This window comes from Danio rerio, chromosome 2, assembly GCF_052040795.2.
Source record: "Danio rerio strain M-AB ecotype USA chromosome 2, GRCz13ab, whole genome shotgun sequence".
In the NCBI taxonomy this organism is placed as follows: Eukaryota; Metazoa; Chordata; class Actinopteri; order Cypriniformes; family Danionidae; genus Danio; species Danio rerio.
Genome location: NC_141022.1, coordinates 42,328,617 through 42,347,850, shown reverse-complemented (window position 1 = coordinate 42,347,850; position 19,234 = coordinate 42,328,617). Strand labels below are relative to the sequence as shown.

Below are 19,234 nucleotides of genomic sequence, written 5' to 3'. Positions count from 1 at the left end.
GGCTTTCCATGAATCGAGTTTGAGACCCATGATTTATGCTAAGCTAAGCTAAACGTGCACCCGCCAGACCCAGATATCAGCTGAACAGATTCAGAAATGGTAAGACTCAACTGTTTATCTTGTAAAATGAGCTTATTTTCAAAGAAAGTGGAGTGCCCCTTAAATAGGCACTTGTTAACTTCACCTGATTACATAAGTTAAATCTCAGAAAATGAATGCTAATGTGACAAGGCAAGCTCAACTAAAAAAAGACTAATCTTTCATAAGCATGTTAAACTGCTGAAATGAATGCTAATGTTACAGGGCAAGTTCATCTAATAATAAAATTTCTGCCATAATTAATATGTTAATTTGCCATAATGTTGTTCAGCATGACACAAAGTATATTGTATTCCAGTCTCACAACATGAGGAAAAACAGGAATATACATACATCTGAGTGCATTATATGTACTCATAGGAGAAGATATTTTCATTACAGGTGCCAAAGGAGACATTTGCACAATATGACAAAATACAAGGAAATATGTGAAAGAAACACTAAACCTGTTTCAGCCATAAAGCAAATAACAACTTTTCTTGTAAAATGGGTTTTAATTTACTCTCCGAATTTTCAGGGAGTAAAATATAAATTAACTGCAATATAACTGTCTATTTAAACTTAATTCATTTTGCTTTAAATTTGTGTAGTGGCAATCCTCCTGAACATTTCTCAGTAAGCATGTTTCCTTAGGTTCCCTCTTTTATCACAAATGAAACGTGGAGCACATACAAAAGATTTACACTCTCCAACCACAGTTACGCAATATCCGTAGTAAATCTATGTAAACAGAAAATCAATATGTTTGAATAAAGGGCAAAGATACCATACAAATTTTCCTAAGCCGGACATCTCTGTACATTATTTAGTATTTAAAATGCAAGTGTGCTCTGGTCTGCACTTCACATTTCTAGTGGAAACAGCCAATCATTGAGGTAACTCTGGAATACTAATTTAAACAGACTTTGATTTGGGACACATTTGTTCTAGTTTTGAGTAGTCCCTGCAGACACAGAACGTCAACATGACATCATACTGATGTTGTGCCACATTATATCCCAACGTCGTGGGGATGTTGGATTTTGTTTAGAAATGAAAATTGGGTTGATGTCAGAATCCAACGTCAGGCTGACATCAATGTCCAATGTCCACCATAAAGTCAACCAAATACCAACGTCTAATCACGTTATACCTTGACATTGTGTGGACGTTATCACTATGACATCTATCAGACGTTGGATTTTGGTCACTTCTCAACACAACCTAAAATAAACCACATATCAATATAATTTGACGTCATTATTGGACAGTAATATAACATTGTCTTTAGACGCTGGCTAGACATTGAATTTTGATCACCTGATGTCATGACCTATTTAACGTAATATTATGTCTTATGATGTTGTGTGCCTGCTGAGGTATTTAGGACAGATATTACGCAAACTGAAACAATGATGTTGACTTTAGTGCAGGTTACACTGTTACGTGATAGATCAAGGTGCCAAAAAGGGACTTCATGAGTGTGTAGCAAACATTGTTTTAACTTTCAATGACACCTTGTATTATGCAGCCAACAACTGACTAGTGTTTCACTGAAAATCCTAAATAACAAGCTGGGTTTCCATCATTCAGAGTTGAAGTGCTTTTGAACTAATCGCATGAGAAACAAGTGATAGAAATGCTGCATTCAAATAATTTAAGCTCGCTTAAGGTGATCTTGGAGTGTTGTAATGTGAATAAAGGGAGATGGAAATGTATTTGCCAAAAAAAAAAAAAAAAAAAAAATCTCTGAGGTAGCGAGCATTATACCTACATGATTAATCAGCATTATGTCTGCATTGTTTACTGCTGATTATAGTTACAGATACTACAGTCAGCTGCTCTAACTACTTGACAGAAATGAACCAAATAGTTTATTTTTATTTTCTATTTTTTTTTGCAAACTTTGAAAAAAAATTGCTTAATTTTAGACAGAAATCCCAATATTGATACAAAGACAAAAATACTGCTTTCCTCAGTGGACATTCAAAACATTTTTATTGTGTTATGAATATGAGATTGATCTGAAAAATAAATCTGAAGAATAATTGCTAAACCCAACTCGCTTAGTCAATCGCTCTCTAATTGTACTCTTTACCACATAATCCAAGAAGCTTTTTACTTCGATGAGAACTAAGCTACATAAACACTTTTTTTCTGGATTTGTGATACATAGTTTTGTGTTTGGCTAAAATGGATTTTTGTTGTATTCTTTAGATTTCATCTTAATTTAATTTAAAAATTTTATGATTTAGAACTGTATTTATATATGCATTTGAAGTCTATGTGAAGCAACGATTTACTATGTTTTTTTTTTTGATAAAACACATTGTTATTCTTTAGTCTAACAATAAATTATTGAAAGTTAATCCACTAAATTATTTTTTTTTTTTGTAATCTTCAAAGACATTAGCTTCCATTTGGAGCGAGGGTCCTTGATGTTAGTTTGACAGCTTCAGCCACAACATTCTTAACCACAACCCTCTTACCGTTAGCTTGTTAAAAAAGAATAATGCACAAAAAGAAAGATCCGCCCCCTACTCAATATTCAATTTCAATTGAAAGTAAATAAACATACTGAAGTAAAACTCTCAGCAACTTCCAGTTTATGCAGACTTTTAATAGAATTTCAGAGGAGCCTATAATGTATTGTTCCTAGTACGCTGAAAAAAAATAATTCAAAGATGATTCCTTGGGTCTACTTTTTTTAAGTTGTGTGGTTGTAAACTATTTATTTGGCCTGAATTTAAAAAAATAAATTAAGATGAACATGGTTGTGGCCGAAAGAGTATCTGCCAGAATAGCCGGTGGTTCATTGCCCTGTGGCGACCCCTGATAAATTAGGGACTAAGCTGAAAGAAAATTAATTAATAAAGTGTATTCTTGGCCACAAAATCCAAAACAACTGTATTAATACAGTATTTCAATAAATAAATAAAAACGCTGCACAGTAAAACAACAGCTCTTTTCCAAACACACTCTGACGTGTTCAGTTTCAATTAGTCAAAGGAAGAATTTAATCCATTTATAGGCTGAATTGATTTCAAGGTGTGTTTTTGGCCAGTGTAGTGAACACCGGTGATCAGAGATGGTTTAGATCCTGCTGATGCCTCCCGTATGCTCAAAGTCACTCATGCTGGAAAATGGAAAAGGGATCAGTGTGACGCCATTCCTAGCATGGACCAACAGAAAGCGGGTGACGGCATACTCCGTGCGTAAAGATGTGGCTGACCATGTGTCAGCTATTTTAGGAAAGAGAATGACTTATTAAAGCCATTCCCGCTCTTGCTGTCAGAAGCATTTCAAGTCTCAGAGCAACCCGAGGCGGGTCTAGACTCGGGGCAATGTTCGTGATTGTCCATTTCTAAGCATGTGAGTGCATGCATTTGAATAATTGCAGTGCGTAATCTAGTCTCTAATTGGAATGATGTGTCAGGTGGAGATTGGGTGAACTTGGTGAATCTGTTACAGGACCAAAATAGACCTGCATCCACTGCAGCTACTACTGATGCAGCGCTGTGTGAAAATGAGTTCATTCACTCTCCCTCTCTCTCTCTCTCTCTCTCTCTCTCCAATTGTTCATGCTTCAGTGGATGCAGTAAGTTGACAGTGGGGCTGTAGTCTGCAGAATAGACTGCAACGTTACTGTAAACTCCCCGCATCCCCTTCACCGCGTCAAAATATGCTGACCTTGTTTCACGGTACGAAAAGTGCTGACCTTCAGTGACTCGTCTAAGACATGTACCATTAATTAGTAATGCTTATAGTTTGTCTAGAAGATACACAAGGGAGAAGTGCTTATAAGGCTTGTTGTGTCCCCAATACAGGGACTGCAAAAAAAAAAAAGAAAAAAGAAATCATGCAGTGATTTAAACACATTGTGACTCAATCTGCAATTTGATAAGCATTTAACATCTCAATTTGGCTGCCATCTGGATAAGAGCAGACCATAAAAGGCATACAATTATTGAATAATCAGCTCTCGCATCCAAAAGATTGTGCGGGTAAATAACTCAATTTGGAGAAATGCCTCATGCATTTGAGTCATGTTTTGCCCACATTCTGCTGCCAATGGATGGAGTTACTCTTATAAGCAAAGTGCATCATATTCTGGAATTGGTTTGGTTTGTGTTTAAAGCATACCTGTCAACATTGGAATGTAAAAATTTGTTGTGTTTTAAAGAAAACCCACAAAGATCGACATGTTTAGATGTTATTATTATTATTATCATGTGTATATGTCAGTTCAAACACACTCCCAAAACCTTTTTTTTTGTATTTCAAAGTGTTTTTGTGCACAAATAAAATTAAAGCACAGAACAGATTCACATTTAAGAGCAAGAAGCATCCCCTGGTTGTTTGGCGGTGTGGGTTGCGTATATGGAGAATCAGCTCTTTGATGTTTATTGCCACCCTTCATAGAAAGATTAAATATATGGGAGAAGTACAGGAAAATATGTTTATGGGGTGATAGTGGGATAGTACCATAAAATATGGGAGAATCTTGGGAAAAACAGGAGGGTTTACAGGTATGGTTTAGATTTATGTGGTTTAGACTTCTTTGACTTATTTTTTTTGTTACTCCTTGGAAAGCCCTGAACTCTTTTTAGATGTTCCCTGAACCACAAAACCAGTTTTTTTTTTTATGTTGCACGGTCAAAATAGTACATTTATCATTTATGTCAAAAATGATAAGAATATTAGTAAAGATAGATGATTTGTAAATTTCCTACTGTAAATGCATAAAAACTCAATTTTTGGTTAGTAAAATACATTGTTAAGCATTTAGACAACTTTAATGATGATTTTCTCAGTATTTAGATTTTTTTGTGAACCCTGAGATTCAAGAGTTTTTAAATAGTTATATCTTGGCCAAATAATTCCAAAAATGGACATTTATGACCAGTTTTGTGAGTTAGGATCAAATACTGTATGTGCATTTGCCTCCAACTACCCCATCAGAAACACTCAACTCATTCATTAATTTTCTTTCAGCTAAGTCCCTTTATACATTAGGGGTTGCCACAGCGGAATGAACTGCCAACTTATCCTCCATACATAGCGGATGCAGCCAATTTAGTTTATTCAAGTCACCTATAGTGCATGTATTTGGACTTTGGGGGAAACCGGAACACCCTGAGGAAACCCACACCAACATGATGAGAAAATGCAAACTCCAAACAGAAATGCTAACTGACCCAGCTGGGACTCGAACCAGCATCTTTCTTGATGTGAGGCGACAGTGCTAACCACTGTGAGCATTCACAACAATACTGGCTCTTTGTTCAATCGATTTAGGGAATAAAAACACACCAAGTGCTTCAGCTTCACTTCAGATTGTTGGTGTACCACACATTTTGACAGTTCTGGGGCAAAGAAAAAAGATCTTTGAGAAGGAACCATTGTTTAACTTCAAACTTGTTTATAAATAAACATCAGATGAGATGTGTGACAAAAAGTGAAGTAATTTAGGTAGTTTGTGTGACAGAATATAAAGAATTTGAGTATTATCAAACATAAAATAACTTCTGAGAGAAAACTAAACCTAACACCAACACAACAGTTCCTAAATAGCGTCTAAATTATTTTGTTTTGAAATATTTTTCTCATGACTGCATTGTCATTTGTATGTTTTAAACATCTTGTAACAAAACCTAAACAACAAACGTCAACACTTCATGGGTTACCAATACTGTGTATATGTTGCCTAGCTTGCCTGTAGACAAATTTTCATGTAAAGGACTCCTAGTTTTATTTTAGATTTTTCTGTATGCTTAACCTCCTTTTTTTCATGACACATAAAATTAAAACATATAATGCTCAGGATAATGACATTATAAAAGAATAAAAAATGTGTCATGTTTTCACAAAAAAATTGAGAGCAGATATTATTAGAATAGTTTTAAAATAATCATTTGACAGTCACTTATTTTAATTACAGATTTGTGCAAAACTTTTGTGCTTACTTTCTGATTAAAAACATTTTACCACAAAAGCATCAGTTTCCATTGACATTTTTGAAAGTTTATGCAAAAATTCACAATGATATTAGGTTTAAGTTTAATACAGACATTCATTTTATTCAAAGAAGACATGTTATCCAAGCATTATTGGCAAGAAAAGCCCCTTTTATCTGTGAGCAGCCACGTATAAAATGTTCCTGGGAGGTGATAGTACGTGATTTCATTTTACAGCAAAACTGAATTTCCAGATGAACCTATAGCTCTTACAGTATATCATGTCTAAGATACAAAGTTTTTTACAAATAAAGAAAAAGCAATATCTTTAAAATAAAAACTGAATGCGTATAATGTTGTGCATCAATGGATTTACTCTTCAGTGTTTGGACTTGCAGCAGGGACAATTAAACCACAGTGAAATGAACTAAATTGAACTTGAATTCTGAAAACTGGACTGACACAGGGTATCACAGTGGATAGCAAAATCGCCTCACAGCAAGAAGTTCACTGGTTCGAGCCTTGGCTGGGTCAGTTGGCAGAATGTGTGAAGTTTGCATGTTCTCCTCGTGTTTGTGTGGGTTTCCTCCAGGTTCCCCCACAAGTCCAAAGACATGTGGTATATTGGGTAAGCTAAATTGTCTGTAGTGTATGAATGTATCCCAGTTATGCGTTGTGGCTGGAAGGGCATCAGCTGCATAAAACATATGCTGGATAAGTTGGCGGTTCAATCCACTGTGGCGACCGCAGATTAATAAAGGGACTAAGCCGAAAAGAAAATGAATGAATGAATGAATGAATAAACTGACAGTTTAAATTTCAAATCACTAGAACTTATATGTTAAGCTGCTCTGATAATCTACACTGTAAAAGCACAATAGAAATAAAGATGAATTAAACTGATAGTAACTTACATTTGTTGTCAGGTGACCTGTAACTGCAAAAATAAAAACTTTCCATTGAGTTCTACAAAATATAGATTTTTTAAAATAGCTTCCAAAACCACCTAATCTTTCAATTATGTTTAAATTAGCAGTATTTGCAACTTACAATTTCAATTTATGCAAAATGCCTGATTATTACCAGAATACAATAACATTTTAAATCATCAATTACTATTGTTTTTATTCTAGTTTTGAATAAAATAAACGCAGTCTTGGCAAGCAAAAGAGACTTCTTTTTTAAAAAAAGCATCGAATAATTTCACCGACTCTAAACCCATGAGCAATAGGATTTTCTTTCCTCAAAAAGGAACTGAATTTGTTAAAGCATTTACTACAAAAGAACACTAAATCCTGTGATTAACAACTTTAATCTTCCGCCAGCCTTAATTTCCCCCTATTAAACTCTTATTTTCCATTGAACGGGTTTAACAAAGCTAAATCTAAATCTTTTCAAGCACCCCTAGTACAAACAGTACAGTACTGTAAAGTATCAAGATGCAAATCACTGCAGACTAGAGACAAAACAGAACACCGATAATTCACTTCCAAAAAAGATCTAGACTACATTCTTTAATGAAATCACAGCCTTGTATGGTTTATTGTACAAGCAAATATCCGTTTTGATTTGATCTATTGTGCGGTCATAACCACTACTCGAGAGACCCTGAAATGAACGACAAAGTAACTGTATTATTGACAGACTTCAGCTGAACATTCTTCATGCTGAGGCTGCAATCCATGAACTGCAGATTGCAATCGTTGAACCATGAAGCCATAAGGGCTGCATCTCTGCATCTGTAAAATTAAAATTAATCACTGGATACTTTATCTGGGATCCTTTTGTTTGCTGTAACCAGCAGTAGCCATGGCAACAGGCGGGTATAGAATGCAACCCAGTGGGTGAGGTCAGAGGTCACATGACACCATGTGCCACAGAGGAAAAGAACCGGATGGTTATGGAGATAGAAAGGAGGATGCTATGAAAGAGGAAGATGGAGAAAGAGAAATGATAGGATAAGGGGGGTCTGGAGTTTTTCCAGCCATGGCTCACTCTCTCTCCCTTTCCGCCCTGGAATTAATCCAAAACTCGCAATCATTCTGTGATAGAAGTATTGCTATTGACATTCATCCTTGCAACAAACAGCCTCTAATTTAGAATGATTTTAGATCTGATGACACATAAGTATCGTTTAGAATTTTGGGAAACGAAGGGACCGGCTAAAGTCATAAATTTGAATAAATTTGAATATTTAAATGAACTGAAAAGGCAACTTAAAGGGATAGTTTATAGATAGAAATCTACTCAGTTTTTACTCACTCTCAAGTGGTTCCAAACCTTTATGCATTTCTTTCTTCTATTACACACAAAAGAAGATCATTTGAAGAAAGCTAGAAAGCTGTATCCCAGTTTTTTGACTAACATTGCATTTTAGTTTTAGTTATATTTTTATCTTCTGAATCATTTAATTTAGTCTAGTTTTAGTCAACTAAATTTCATAAGACTTTAGTCGACTAAATCTACTTGAGATTTAGTTGACTAAAATATATTTGGTTTAATTAAATTAAATATTACATATATTTATTTATACAAAAATAGTCAAAATAGGATAAAAACTTAAAATAAAAAAAAAAACATTCTAATTAAAATATGTAATACAGCTTTTCCACAGAAGAACAAAAATTAGATACGCATTGTTATTTATATCATAAGTAATTTGTAAATTATGTGTTGGCAACATAGACTGTAAAAGATATGACCGTAGTATCCGTGATGTCACCTATAGGTTTCTGAAGAACACAAATGAAGCTACAAGTAGGCGTGGCCAATAGTCGCCTTTTTGTTCACCCGTCATCGCACCAACCAGGGGATACCAAACAAGGGCAAAGAGGCGAAGTGTGAGGAGAGCTATAGACGCCTGCCTGCATTTGGCTTAGACAGGCTTTTCTTTGGGAAAACTGCTTAGTACTGTATTACCTACAACTTGTTTATGTTCTGACCACATGTGCTTGGTTGCACACGATATCAATGTTCAGACTTTTAAAAACACTGAATTTTTAGAAACGCAAATTACTTCCAAATACTTAAAATATAGTCTGTGTAAGTAAATGCAGGGCTATAATTATATAATTTTACTCACCTCAGAAATGGAGGCCATGCGAATGGTTTGTGAGCACAATTACGTGCACACAGCAAGCCATATCATCTGATAATTGTAAGAAATATTTCCAAAAAGCAACTGACTGTGTAAAGCCACATTAAACAAAACAAAATAGGATGTATATGCCAAGTTCAGCGACTAATCAGCCGAAATTAGCTGAGGTGAAGTGACGGCAACTAGCGAGACCTAGCTCAATTGGCCACGCCCATAATCATGCAGACCTTATATAACTTAATATAAACGAAACGGATGAGTTATAAAAACATTCACCCCCCTCACAGTTGTCATGAAGGTTAGCTATATGAACCAAAATCTTTCTGTGTACCAGGCTGTAAACATCTCTTTTTTTTCTGCTGTAAAGTTGTCCATTTTACAAGAGGGCTCATTTGAGATCTGATCCATCATGGAGCCAGGACTATAGTGGAATTTAGATGAATTGCAGTTTAGTTACTTCCGTATTTGCTTAACAAGGGAGAGCAGGAGGTTGCCGCTTAGATGGCAATCAATACACATGTAAGAACATTAGCCATATGAAAATGCAGGATTGTACAATTATTTAGTAAACCGCTAATTTTAACTACTAGTCTTTTTCACCAGTCTGTTGAACAGATTCAAGCCAGTACATCTTTAAAAGGGCTTAAAACAGTTTAAGTCCACTTTCCAATGTCAGTGTTTAGCAATAGTGCATGGCAGTATATCTTTATGGTTGTAATTGGTATTACAGCACATGGTGCTCAGCTATAGCACTGATTAAATAAGTTACAACATGACTGCCAAATGATAATGTGTTATGTTGTAAAGTGTGCACCCAGTCCCATGGCTGTGTTAACTCACAGAAACATTCTGAAGCGAAGATGCACATAAAAAATAAGTGTGCTTCACTTCAAGGCAGTTTCATTATCTTGTATGTTGTTTGGCGACTCCCTGATAAGCGGAGTTTATGGCACTACAGTATCATTACATTTTTACAAATGTAAGAAATAATCACATTGCTGAATGAGGTCCTGAATAATAATTTTTCTGGTACAGGTACACTGTAAATGGCTGTTGTCATGACGGTTGTGGCAGACGCAGACAGTGCACAAACCTAGCACGAGTTAGCTGCCACAGCTAAAAAGAAACACGAGAGTACTTACGAAAATTAATGCCATGATCATATGAATTTAAGACTGACCGATTTAATTACTTAAGTTAGAGTCAATTCTCTAAAAGGTCAGCGAGAGGCATTACCGTTTTAGTAAGCAGAAGCACATACCCACTGGTAAATATAAAGGACCCGAGTTTACCTTTGCATCCCAATACATTGGATGATTCCCTGGTAACTGTTATGCTGATGTCCCTTTAGATTTGTTGTTTTTATCAGCTATTTCCTCCCCATATGGTTTACAATCTTTTTGTCTAGACATCAAACGTGAATCATCTTTTTCTTTCAGCTGTTGCCATTTAATTATAGTTTAATCAGACAGACAAACGCCCCAATGGAAGATAATGTAATCGCAACCTGTGTCAACTGTGGATGTGTTACTTTCCAAAAAGGTCCCTCAATAACATTCTCGTGTCATTTTTATTAGTCAACAAAAATGTCAGTTTATTTTTATTATTGTTTTCATCATCATCACTTAATTTTTATTTAGTTTTCGTCTAGTTTTCATCGGTAGAAACTTGTTCGTCACAAAAATTATAATGAAAACTAAATAGAAATTAAGTGATAATGACAACAACTATAATAAAAATATACTGACATACTTAGTTTTCGTTGGTAGAAACTTGTTTGTCACAAGAATTATTGCGAAACCCTTTCGGCAACGAAATAAACACTGCTGTAACCATTGACTTTTTATAGTAAAACAAATGTGGAAGACAATGATTACTGGTTTCCAACATTCTTCCAAATATCTTCTTTTGTGTACAACAGAATATAAGAAATTAAACTGGTTAAAGCAAGTGAACGGAGAGTTAATGATGACAGAATTTTCAGTTTTGGTTGACTATCCCGTCAATAAACCCCTTTGGTAGAATATAAATCTACAAATATGATATCACAAAACATTCACAGGTGTTTGAATAATTTCTAGTGAACTATGACACAGAGAAAAAGCACTCTATGATTCACATGACAAATCACAAGCATGTGCTCATGAGATCACTGTGATACATCTGCGCGTTCCAGGCAAAATCATCATCATATATCTCAGAGTATAAACACAGCACTGAGTGGATGATACTCCCACACTGCATGCTTTGGTCTGTCGTATGAGCGGGTGTGAGGAAAATACATGCATGTCACAATCTGTAGAATCAAACAACGCGAGGGGCTTTTTAAACTCATATTTAGTCCCCTGGGAATGTACCATCAATGAAGGGAGGTCATATGGATTGCATCATCAGACAAAGAGAAAAAAATGGTGGTTGATAAATCAAGAGAGAAGCGATGTGGAACTATAAGAGGAACTATCAATCATAGGCGAAGACGGATATAAATTATTTAATCACACAGATGGTTTAAATGAGATGATGCTGTTCGGGGTCAGCGTCAAGGACTTAAATTTGGCCTTGAATTAGAAATTAGAATATTTTATGACCGATATACACTAAATGATCACAATGGGAATTGATTATTGGATTTGATCGCTTAAAAAAGAGAGGATTTTGAGTTTATTGCCAAGTCCGCTTCTAAGGCTATGTTGTGGCAAAAAAAAAAAAAAGATCAAGTTTACCACATTTTACAAATAACGCTTTTTTATGATTATAAAAATTATTCGAACTATTAAAAATCAACAGCAGCAATAAATACACAAGATTTACATACATAAAAAAATACATAAATAATAATAATAATAATAATAATAATAATTTTTATTCATTCATTTTCTTTTCGGCTTAGTCTCTTATTAATCAGGGGTCGCCACAGCGGAATGAACTGCCAACTTATCCAGCATACTGTATGTTTTATGCAGCAGATGCTCTTCCAGCCCCAACCCAACATGCATACACTATGGCCAATTTAGATTTGTAATTCACCTATAGGGGATGTCTTTTGACTGTGGAGGAAACCAGAGCACCTGGAGGAAACCCACGCAAACACGGGAAGAACATGCAATCTCCACACAGAAATCCAACTGACCCAGCCGGGGCTAGAACCAGCAACCTTCTTGCTGTTAGGCGATCATGCTACCCACTGCGCCACCGTGATGCCATAATGAAATAAAATCTGGAACAGTCTGGAACAATTTTTCACGTCATATTTTAAAATAAATTTTTAGCAGTGGACAATTGGGAGAACGATCATGTTGTCTTAGTTCATTTTATCCCCTGGCTGACCGAAAATATTGGACAAATTTGATATTCATCATCCACTAAAAAGTCTTACTGAATCATCTTCAGCAGTTAAGACTAATGACCAATTTATACTGGACCCAGGTGAGGAAGCTCCAAACATTTCGGGTCGCAGCGCAAGCAATACCTGAAACACGAAATGCAGGAAATACCTAGATTGTTACCTAAATATGGTGTTATTCTATTTTCTCGAAGCAAAAAGTGCCTGACCCTGCCACAGTGTATTATCTGCACCAAAGTTCTTGCTAACAAATGCATAATGTCCTTCAAATTAATAACACATTTACAGTTGGCTCATTCCCAATACCGTGTAAAGCCCAGAGCATTTTTAAGCACAAGGCAAAATAATGGACACACACGCAAAATGAGATGAGGGACGTTACAGCTACTAACAAGAAACTTTTTTAAAAAATGGCAACTAATTGCCAACTAACATGAGGCCAATTCAGACACCAAAGGCTCACGTTTTACAGTTACAAATGACCTGCTGATGTTTTGCTTTTATATTTTACATTAGGCTATTATTTGTGCATAAACATATCTACATTTAGTAATAAACATACCGTTTGTTTTAAAACAACATTTTGTCAATCTTACTGCAAACTTACGAGCGAAAATATCATTAAATGTTGAGGGGACCTTACAATATTTTCCAGGGGAAAAGGGGGGTCTCGGGCAAACTGATCATGTCTTGAGTTTTTTTTATTTTTTAAAAAGGATTTTCTTTCTATTTTAGGCTGGATTTCAAAAAGTTTATTTTTTTGAGGAGTGGTTCCATTTTATTAGTGGCTTTTAATCTGAAGGTGGTATTTTGCACTTCTTTATCTTTCCTGTTAGGGCTGTTTTGGCAGCTTTGTCGGCTTGTTTATGTCCTGGGATCCAGCAGTTTGATCGTTTAAAAAAAATCACTACAGCCATGGAATGGTTTTCCATAGGACAAGAGCGGATGAGTTTACATTTTGTCTCTTATACTCAGAAAAGCTGCACACACTTGATTTAAACTTAATTTGATTTTGTAATTAAAATGTATTTTATTATATTTTGAAATGTATTTTCTTAAAGTTGATTTACAGCAGCAATTACTCCAGTTTTCTGATCTTCCAGATCTACAATACATAAGTCATCTGATTTGGTGCTCAGATAACATTTATTATTATTATTTTTATATATTTTTTACAGGATTCTTTGATGAAAAAAATATCACGTTTACTTTTTTTATATAGAACATAATAAAAGTCTTTACTGTCACTATATTGTGCCTTAATTAAAACAGTCAGTTTACAAAAAGCTTTCTATTAGTAAATGGATATTAACCAACATGAATTAATATTTGTACAGCAATAATTAATCATAGTTCAACTTTTACTAACGCATTATTAAAATCCAAATTCTATCTTGAACTTAAGTTAACATGAACAATGAACAACTTTATTCTCATTAATTAACATTAACAATGATGAATAAATACTGTAATATGTGTTTTCTACTTACTTATGTTAGTTAATTCATTCATTTTCTTATCGGCTTAGTTGGATGCCCTTCCAGTCTCAACCCAACACTGTAAAACACCCATACACACTCTTTCATACACATAAACTATGGCTAATTTAGCTTATTCAATTCACCTATACCTCATGTCTTTAGACTGTGGAGGAAACCAGAGCACCCGGAAGAAACCCACGCAAACACAGGGAGAACATGGAGACTCCACACAGAAACGCCAACTGACCCAGCCGGGGCTTAAACTAGCGACCTTCTTACTGTGAGGTGATCGTGCTACCCACTGTGCCACCGTGACACCTTGTTTATGTTAATAAATAATTAATACCTTGTTTTGTTACCGTGTTAAAATAACTTAAATTCTGACTGAACGTGTTTAAATAGTACAAAACTCTCTTAGCCAGTGTATACTTTCAGTTCTGTATATCCTTTATTTGACAATATATCTACATAGTATTGATGTGAAAAATAACAATCCTTTAATGCACGGATGCAAATGCAGTAATCGTGACTAAAAGGCTTAATGATGCAAGCCACAGTGAATTGATCCATTAGATCATTTTGGATTACTCTCAAATGAGTGGCTTTTATTGTGTAAAAGCAGAGGTCATAATTCACTCTGAAATAACAAGGAAAGCAGGGCCTGGGTGGTTTTATAGTCGGTGCACACACAATGCTTGTAAAAGGATCTTTAAACCAGTAGTTACTTTCAGGAGAAATGGAACAAATTACGGGAAACTGAAAACAATTTGCCCTAAAGTAAAAGGAAACAGAAATGACAAACAACAGACAAGCTTCAGCTGGAGGGTCAAGAGCTGATTTCTCTTATCTTTCTGCATCTCTTCTGCTTATGTCTCTGTTATCCTTTTTTCAAATCCACTCTAATATGATGGATGTGAATACACAATTAATATAACTTTATGCCAATCATATGTTGTATTCATGCTCAGTCATGTTAGGGAGTTTGACTCATTTAGTAAATCACTTTGCATGTAAATATATATCATGTTTTTATTTACTTTATTTATTTTAGGGATAGACGGCGCAGTGGCCCAGTAAGTAGCGCTATCACCTCACAGCAAGAAAGTCGCTGGCTTGAGCCTCGACTAGTTCAGTTGGCGCCGCTATAGGTGAATTGAATAAGCTAAATTGTCCATAGTGTATGTGTGTGAATGAGAGTGTATGGGTGTTTCCCAGTCATGAGTTGCAGCTGGAAGGGCGTCAACTGAGTAAAAACATGTGCTGGATAAGTTGGCGGTTCATTCAGGTGTGGTGACCTCTGATTAATAAAGGGACTAAGCCCAAAAGAAAATAAATGAATTTTTAAATCACCAAATAATTGTCAAATAATTACTCATCTTCATATCATTACAAAACAGTATGCCTTTATTTCATCTTTGAATCATAAAATATAATGATAACCATAATGGGAACCAAAGTAAAGCTCAATAACATTCTTCAAAATATTTTTTGTGTTCTTAAAACGACTAGGAGTAAACAATGTATTTTAATTCTGTGTGACTATCAGAACTATATTGTACATTTTTGTGAGAAATTATGTTTGTAAATATTTAAGAAAAAAAAAAACATCCGATATTAACAACCATTAAGCACTGATTAGTAACACAATTTAAATGACTTATTTACCTAAAATAATAAAGAAAATGTAGTTCAAATAAAAGAGTGTCCATCAACCAGCTTACTAGTAGTTGTGTCTGAAACTTTTTAATGACAAAGGGAAGAATAAGGCACGATTAGACACAACATAATAAATTATGTGTATTTTGTAGCTTGGTTAACAACAGTTTTAAAGCAGCTTTCCCAATTCTGCAGTAGAGCCATTTAAAGACTAGATTTGCATTTCCTGACGCAAATACCAGCAGTTGCAAAGCTGCAAAAGAATCATGTCAGGTAAGCTTTTGGAGTTTAGTTCAACAGAAAATGAAATGCATGTTGTCATGACAATAAGTCAATACAAGAATCAACACCTCCTTATGTGCACAATGTGTAGGCAGGGAAGGCAGGATCAATTGCAATACGGGATGCAACAGTGAAGGTTTAGAAGTAAAAATGCTGTTCATTTTCTCCACAGGGAAACTGATAGTTAAAACAAAATGATAAATCTTCAAAAACAACTCTGAGGTTGTTAATCAATTAAATATGCTTTTGTCAAACCCATCTGGTAGAATTAATTCAACCTATTTTTTTAAACATTCAAGTTTAATGGGGGAATAATATGCAGAAAAACTAAATTACAGATTATCCTGTGCAGTACATTCCACCAATCACAGAATCAGAGAGAACAAACTGCATTAAAAGTGATATTTTATCTCACTGCAACTTTTTGATTTAGAGGCTAATTTGTATAAATTCATATGATTTCATTCATACAATTTAGTACGATTTGCTTATCCCCAATGATAATTGGGTTTAGTGGATGGGTTGAGTGGCATGCCTCCTTTTTAAAATCATATATTTTTGTAAAACTGAACTCATACGAATTCATCACTAAACTGACAAAACGTAAAATAAAGTGTATATATATCTATACATCGGTTCTGTCTCGATCTTGAATCTTATTAGCTGATAGCCGTGCGATATTCTGCAAACAACAGCACCCGTAAAGCCTCTTAACCCTTCACCCTTGTCTGTTACTCCACCCACACCGCCCATGATAAGCAGAGGAAACTCTACAGTTTGACAAATATTACAGCTGTTGAACAACATAAAGTACTTTTAAAGATTTTTGGATGAGAATGTAGTTGTTCAGATTGCAACTATGCTGTTTATTTATAAGGATAGAGCCTATTTTAAATATTTATAAATTCGGAGAGACAGCATATCAGCGGCCATTAGCCTGTCATTAAGCAGAGCAAAGACAATTGATGTTTTCCATCCACAAGATGGTGACAGAGAGCGAATAATAAGCCCTTTGAGGAGAAAAACAGTACAATTTTTAACTACAGCTGATCAAATCATTATTAAACTGGTAAGTGATTTTCTGAATCGAACTCTGTCTTTTGTATGTTGCAGTGCTGCATTTATACCATATAATTGTAGTGTGTGGAGTGTGAGATAAGACTTGCATATCAGGAGTGTATGTATCTTGTTTTGGCCACTCTTTGTATAACCTCACTTTAGACATTACGCTAGAGAATCATTCAAATAAAGTGACAGTGCACTAGTAACGGTTTCTACTGTTCTGACGTCAGCTGCAAATGTGAACGAATGGCAGAAGAAAGTAGTTCCTCATCCAAAAGTGTTTAGACTCTGTGTGTTTGATTTTCTTATTTTAGATACACGAATATGCTGTCGAACTGTTGAATACTCGTAGCAGTGCAATATGGCTGAATACTGTCAAAGCACGCCTCCCACCAGTGCCGATATACAGCCATATCACACTGCTATGAGTGTTATACTGCCCATACATATATAATAGTACGCCATTAAATAAATGACGCCATATAAAACTAATGGAGAGGCACTAATGCACTCCATGCCACTGCCATCATCATTATTAGTTCTATTTAGTAATTTTGCATGCTGATCCTTCTATTACTGTAAATCAGTTAGAGCAACTATAAAGCATATATAAAGCAAATATTGTCTTTGAAATAAGCTTACACCACAGTCAGTAAGTTAACCTGCTGGAGGCTTGCTTAATTGCAGAATTGACACCCAGAAGATTTAAGGAGCAAACACCCACCTTGCAATCATTGACAAATTCTAGAAGCCATTCGAAAATAAAGAAACGAACCACAGCCACATTTGTGAGCATGACTCACCTGTTTCCAGTTGTCATATACTAAAATCGAGCTGTCCTCATCATCCACGGTCACTCGTCGTGGGTAACCCTCATCTACAACACACACAAATATATCTTTTAAAAAACTGACACTTGAGCATAAAATGAATCACTAATGTTCAATTAGCATCTGATTTTACTCCTTCAACTAAGCTGAAACTGGCAATTTCACGGGATCAAATGTATCATAATATATCTGTGGCACGAATACAAAAGAAGTTATTAAAGATAAGGACTTGAGAGATAGTGTGGCAATAATTTAGCAGAACTGATGCACAAGGACACTCGACTCAGGTAAGAGAAAAATAAAACTGTCTGCGTGTCTGATGGCTCTTTATCCCCTAGTAAATGACATGCTCTGCTTGTGCTGAAAGTGTCTGTGCAGAGGCAGTACTCTGCTGGTTCTCTCCCGCCTCATTAAGACACAAGATGATGAAAGACCTGAAAAAAAGATGGAAGCCTTCACGGCAACCCATTTCGCTTTTTCCAATCAAATTCTGAGAACCATACACTAGTGATCTCGGGTGTCTGTGAGGTGATAAGTGTGTTTCATCCAAAGCAAATCTAAAAATAGTACAGTCCTTGGCATCCTGATGCTTGATGCTGAGCACAAGAAGACTGTACAAAATATAATCTTTACCGGCTGCTTGGGTTTCAGAGTCTATAGAGAGTGATCTGTCTGACAGTCCAGCGAGGCAAAGTGCCAGAGAGGATTTGCCCACTCCGTTTTGACCCAGGAGTACTATCCGAAGTGGTCCGTGGTACTTCTGTTGGGGCGGTTTTAGGCTTGGAGAATCTTGAATATTGCTGACGCTGATTTGTGGAGTCGCAGATTCGTTGAGTCCTGGTGTCCAATCGTATTCCTCGGACACAGCCTCCTCTCGCCTCAGCTGATGCTTGATTGGTAGTGGGGTGCTGCCCCTGCGAAGAGGGGGTGCAGCTGAGAGAGTTAAGCCATAACCCTGTGAAATACAACGACAAGTAAAAAAAAACATCAGATGACACCAAAGACAAGGATCTCCACCCATATGAAACCAAAAGCCAAGAACAATGACACTCCATATGATAGTGTGAACACATGTCCCTGTTTTCTGGGAACTTTCCCAATTCTTGTTGCCTTGTCCTCAATTGAAGCATTTTTAATTAAAAATACAAATATACAAAATGTATTCACCCCATGTTTTAATTCATACAATCATTTATAACCCTATTTATAATCATTCAAATAATAATTCAACTCATATACTCAGATTAAACTAGAAAGTGCCCACAGTATGCATCCCTGAAACACTGTACCATACCAGAAATCAAATCTGAATTGTAAAAAACAATCCAAGCGCAAGGAAAAACTTTGGGTTGTTTACTCAAAAGTGGGTCAAATCAACGAGAAGAGCGTCCATTCATATAAACAATCGCCACTTGCTTTTAAGAGTGGAGTAAACATCCTGACAGACA

At 35.6% G+C, this 19,234-nt stretch overlaps 1 protein-coding gene across 3 annotated transcripts in view; it reads right to left on the bottom strand.

Annotated features, from left to right (window-relative positions):
* Positions 1 to 19,234, bottom strand: part of rem2 (RAS (RAD and GEM)-like GTP binding 2) — a 46,743-nt gene that overhangs the window by 26,486 nt on the left and 1,023 nt on the right. For 2 of the 3 annotated variants that reach the window (XR_015477980.1, NM_001123046.1), the window contains 2 exon segments: positions 18,420 to 18,741; positions 17,760 to 17,833 (listed from right to left, as the gene is read on the bottom strand). Coding sequence is in view for 1 of the 3 variants with exons in the window: in NM_001123046.1 (NP_001116518.1) it covers positions 17,760 to 17,833; positions 18,420 to 18,741 (396 nt within the window). In the remaining 2 variants the exon portion in view is untranslated. 3 annotated transcript variants of the gene reach the window in all.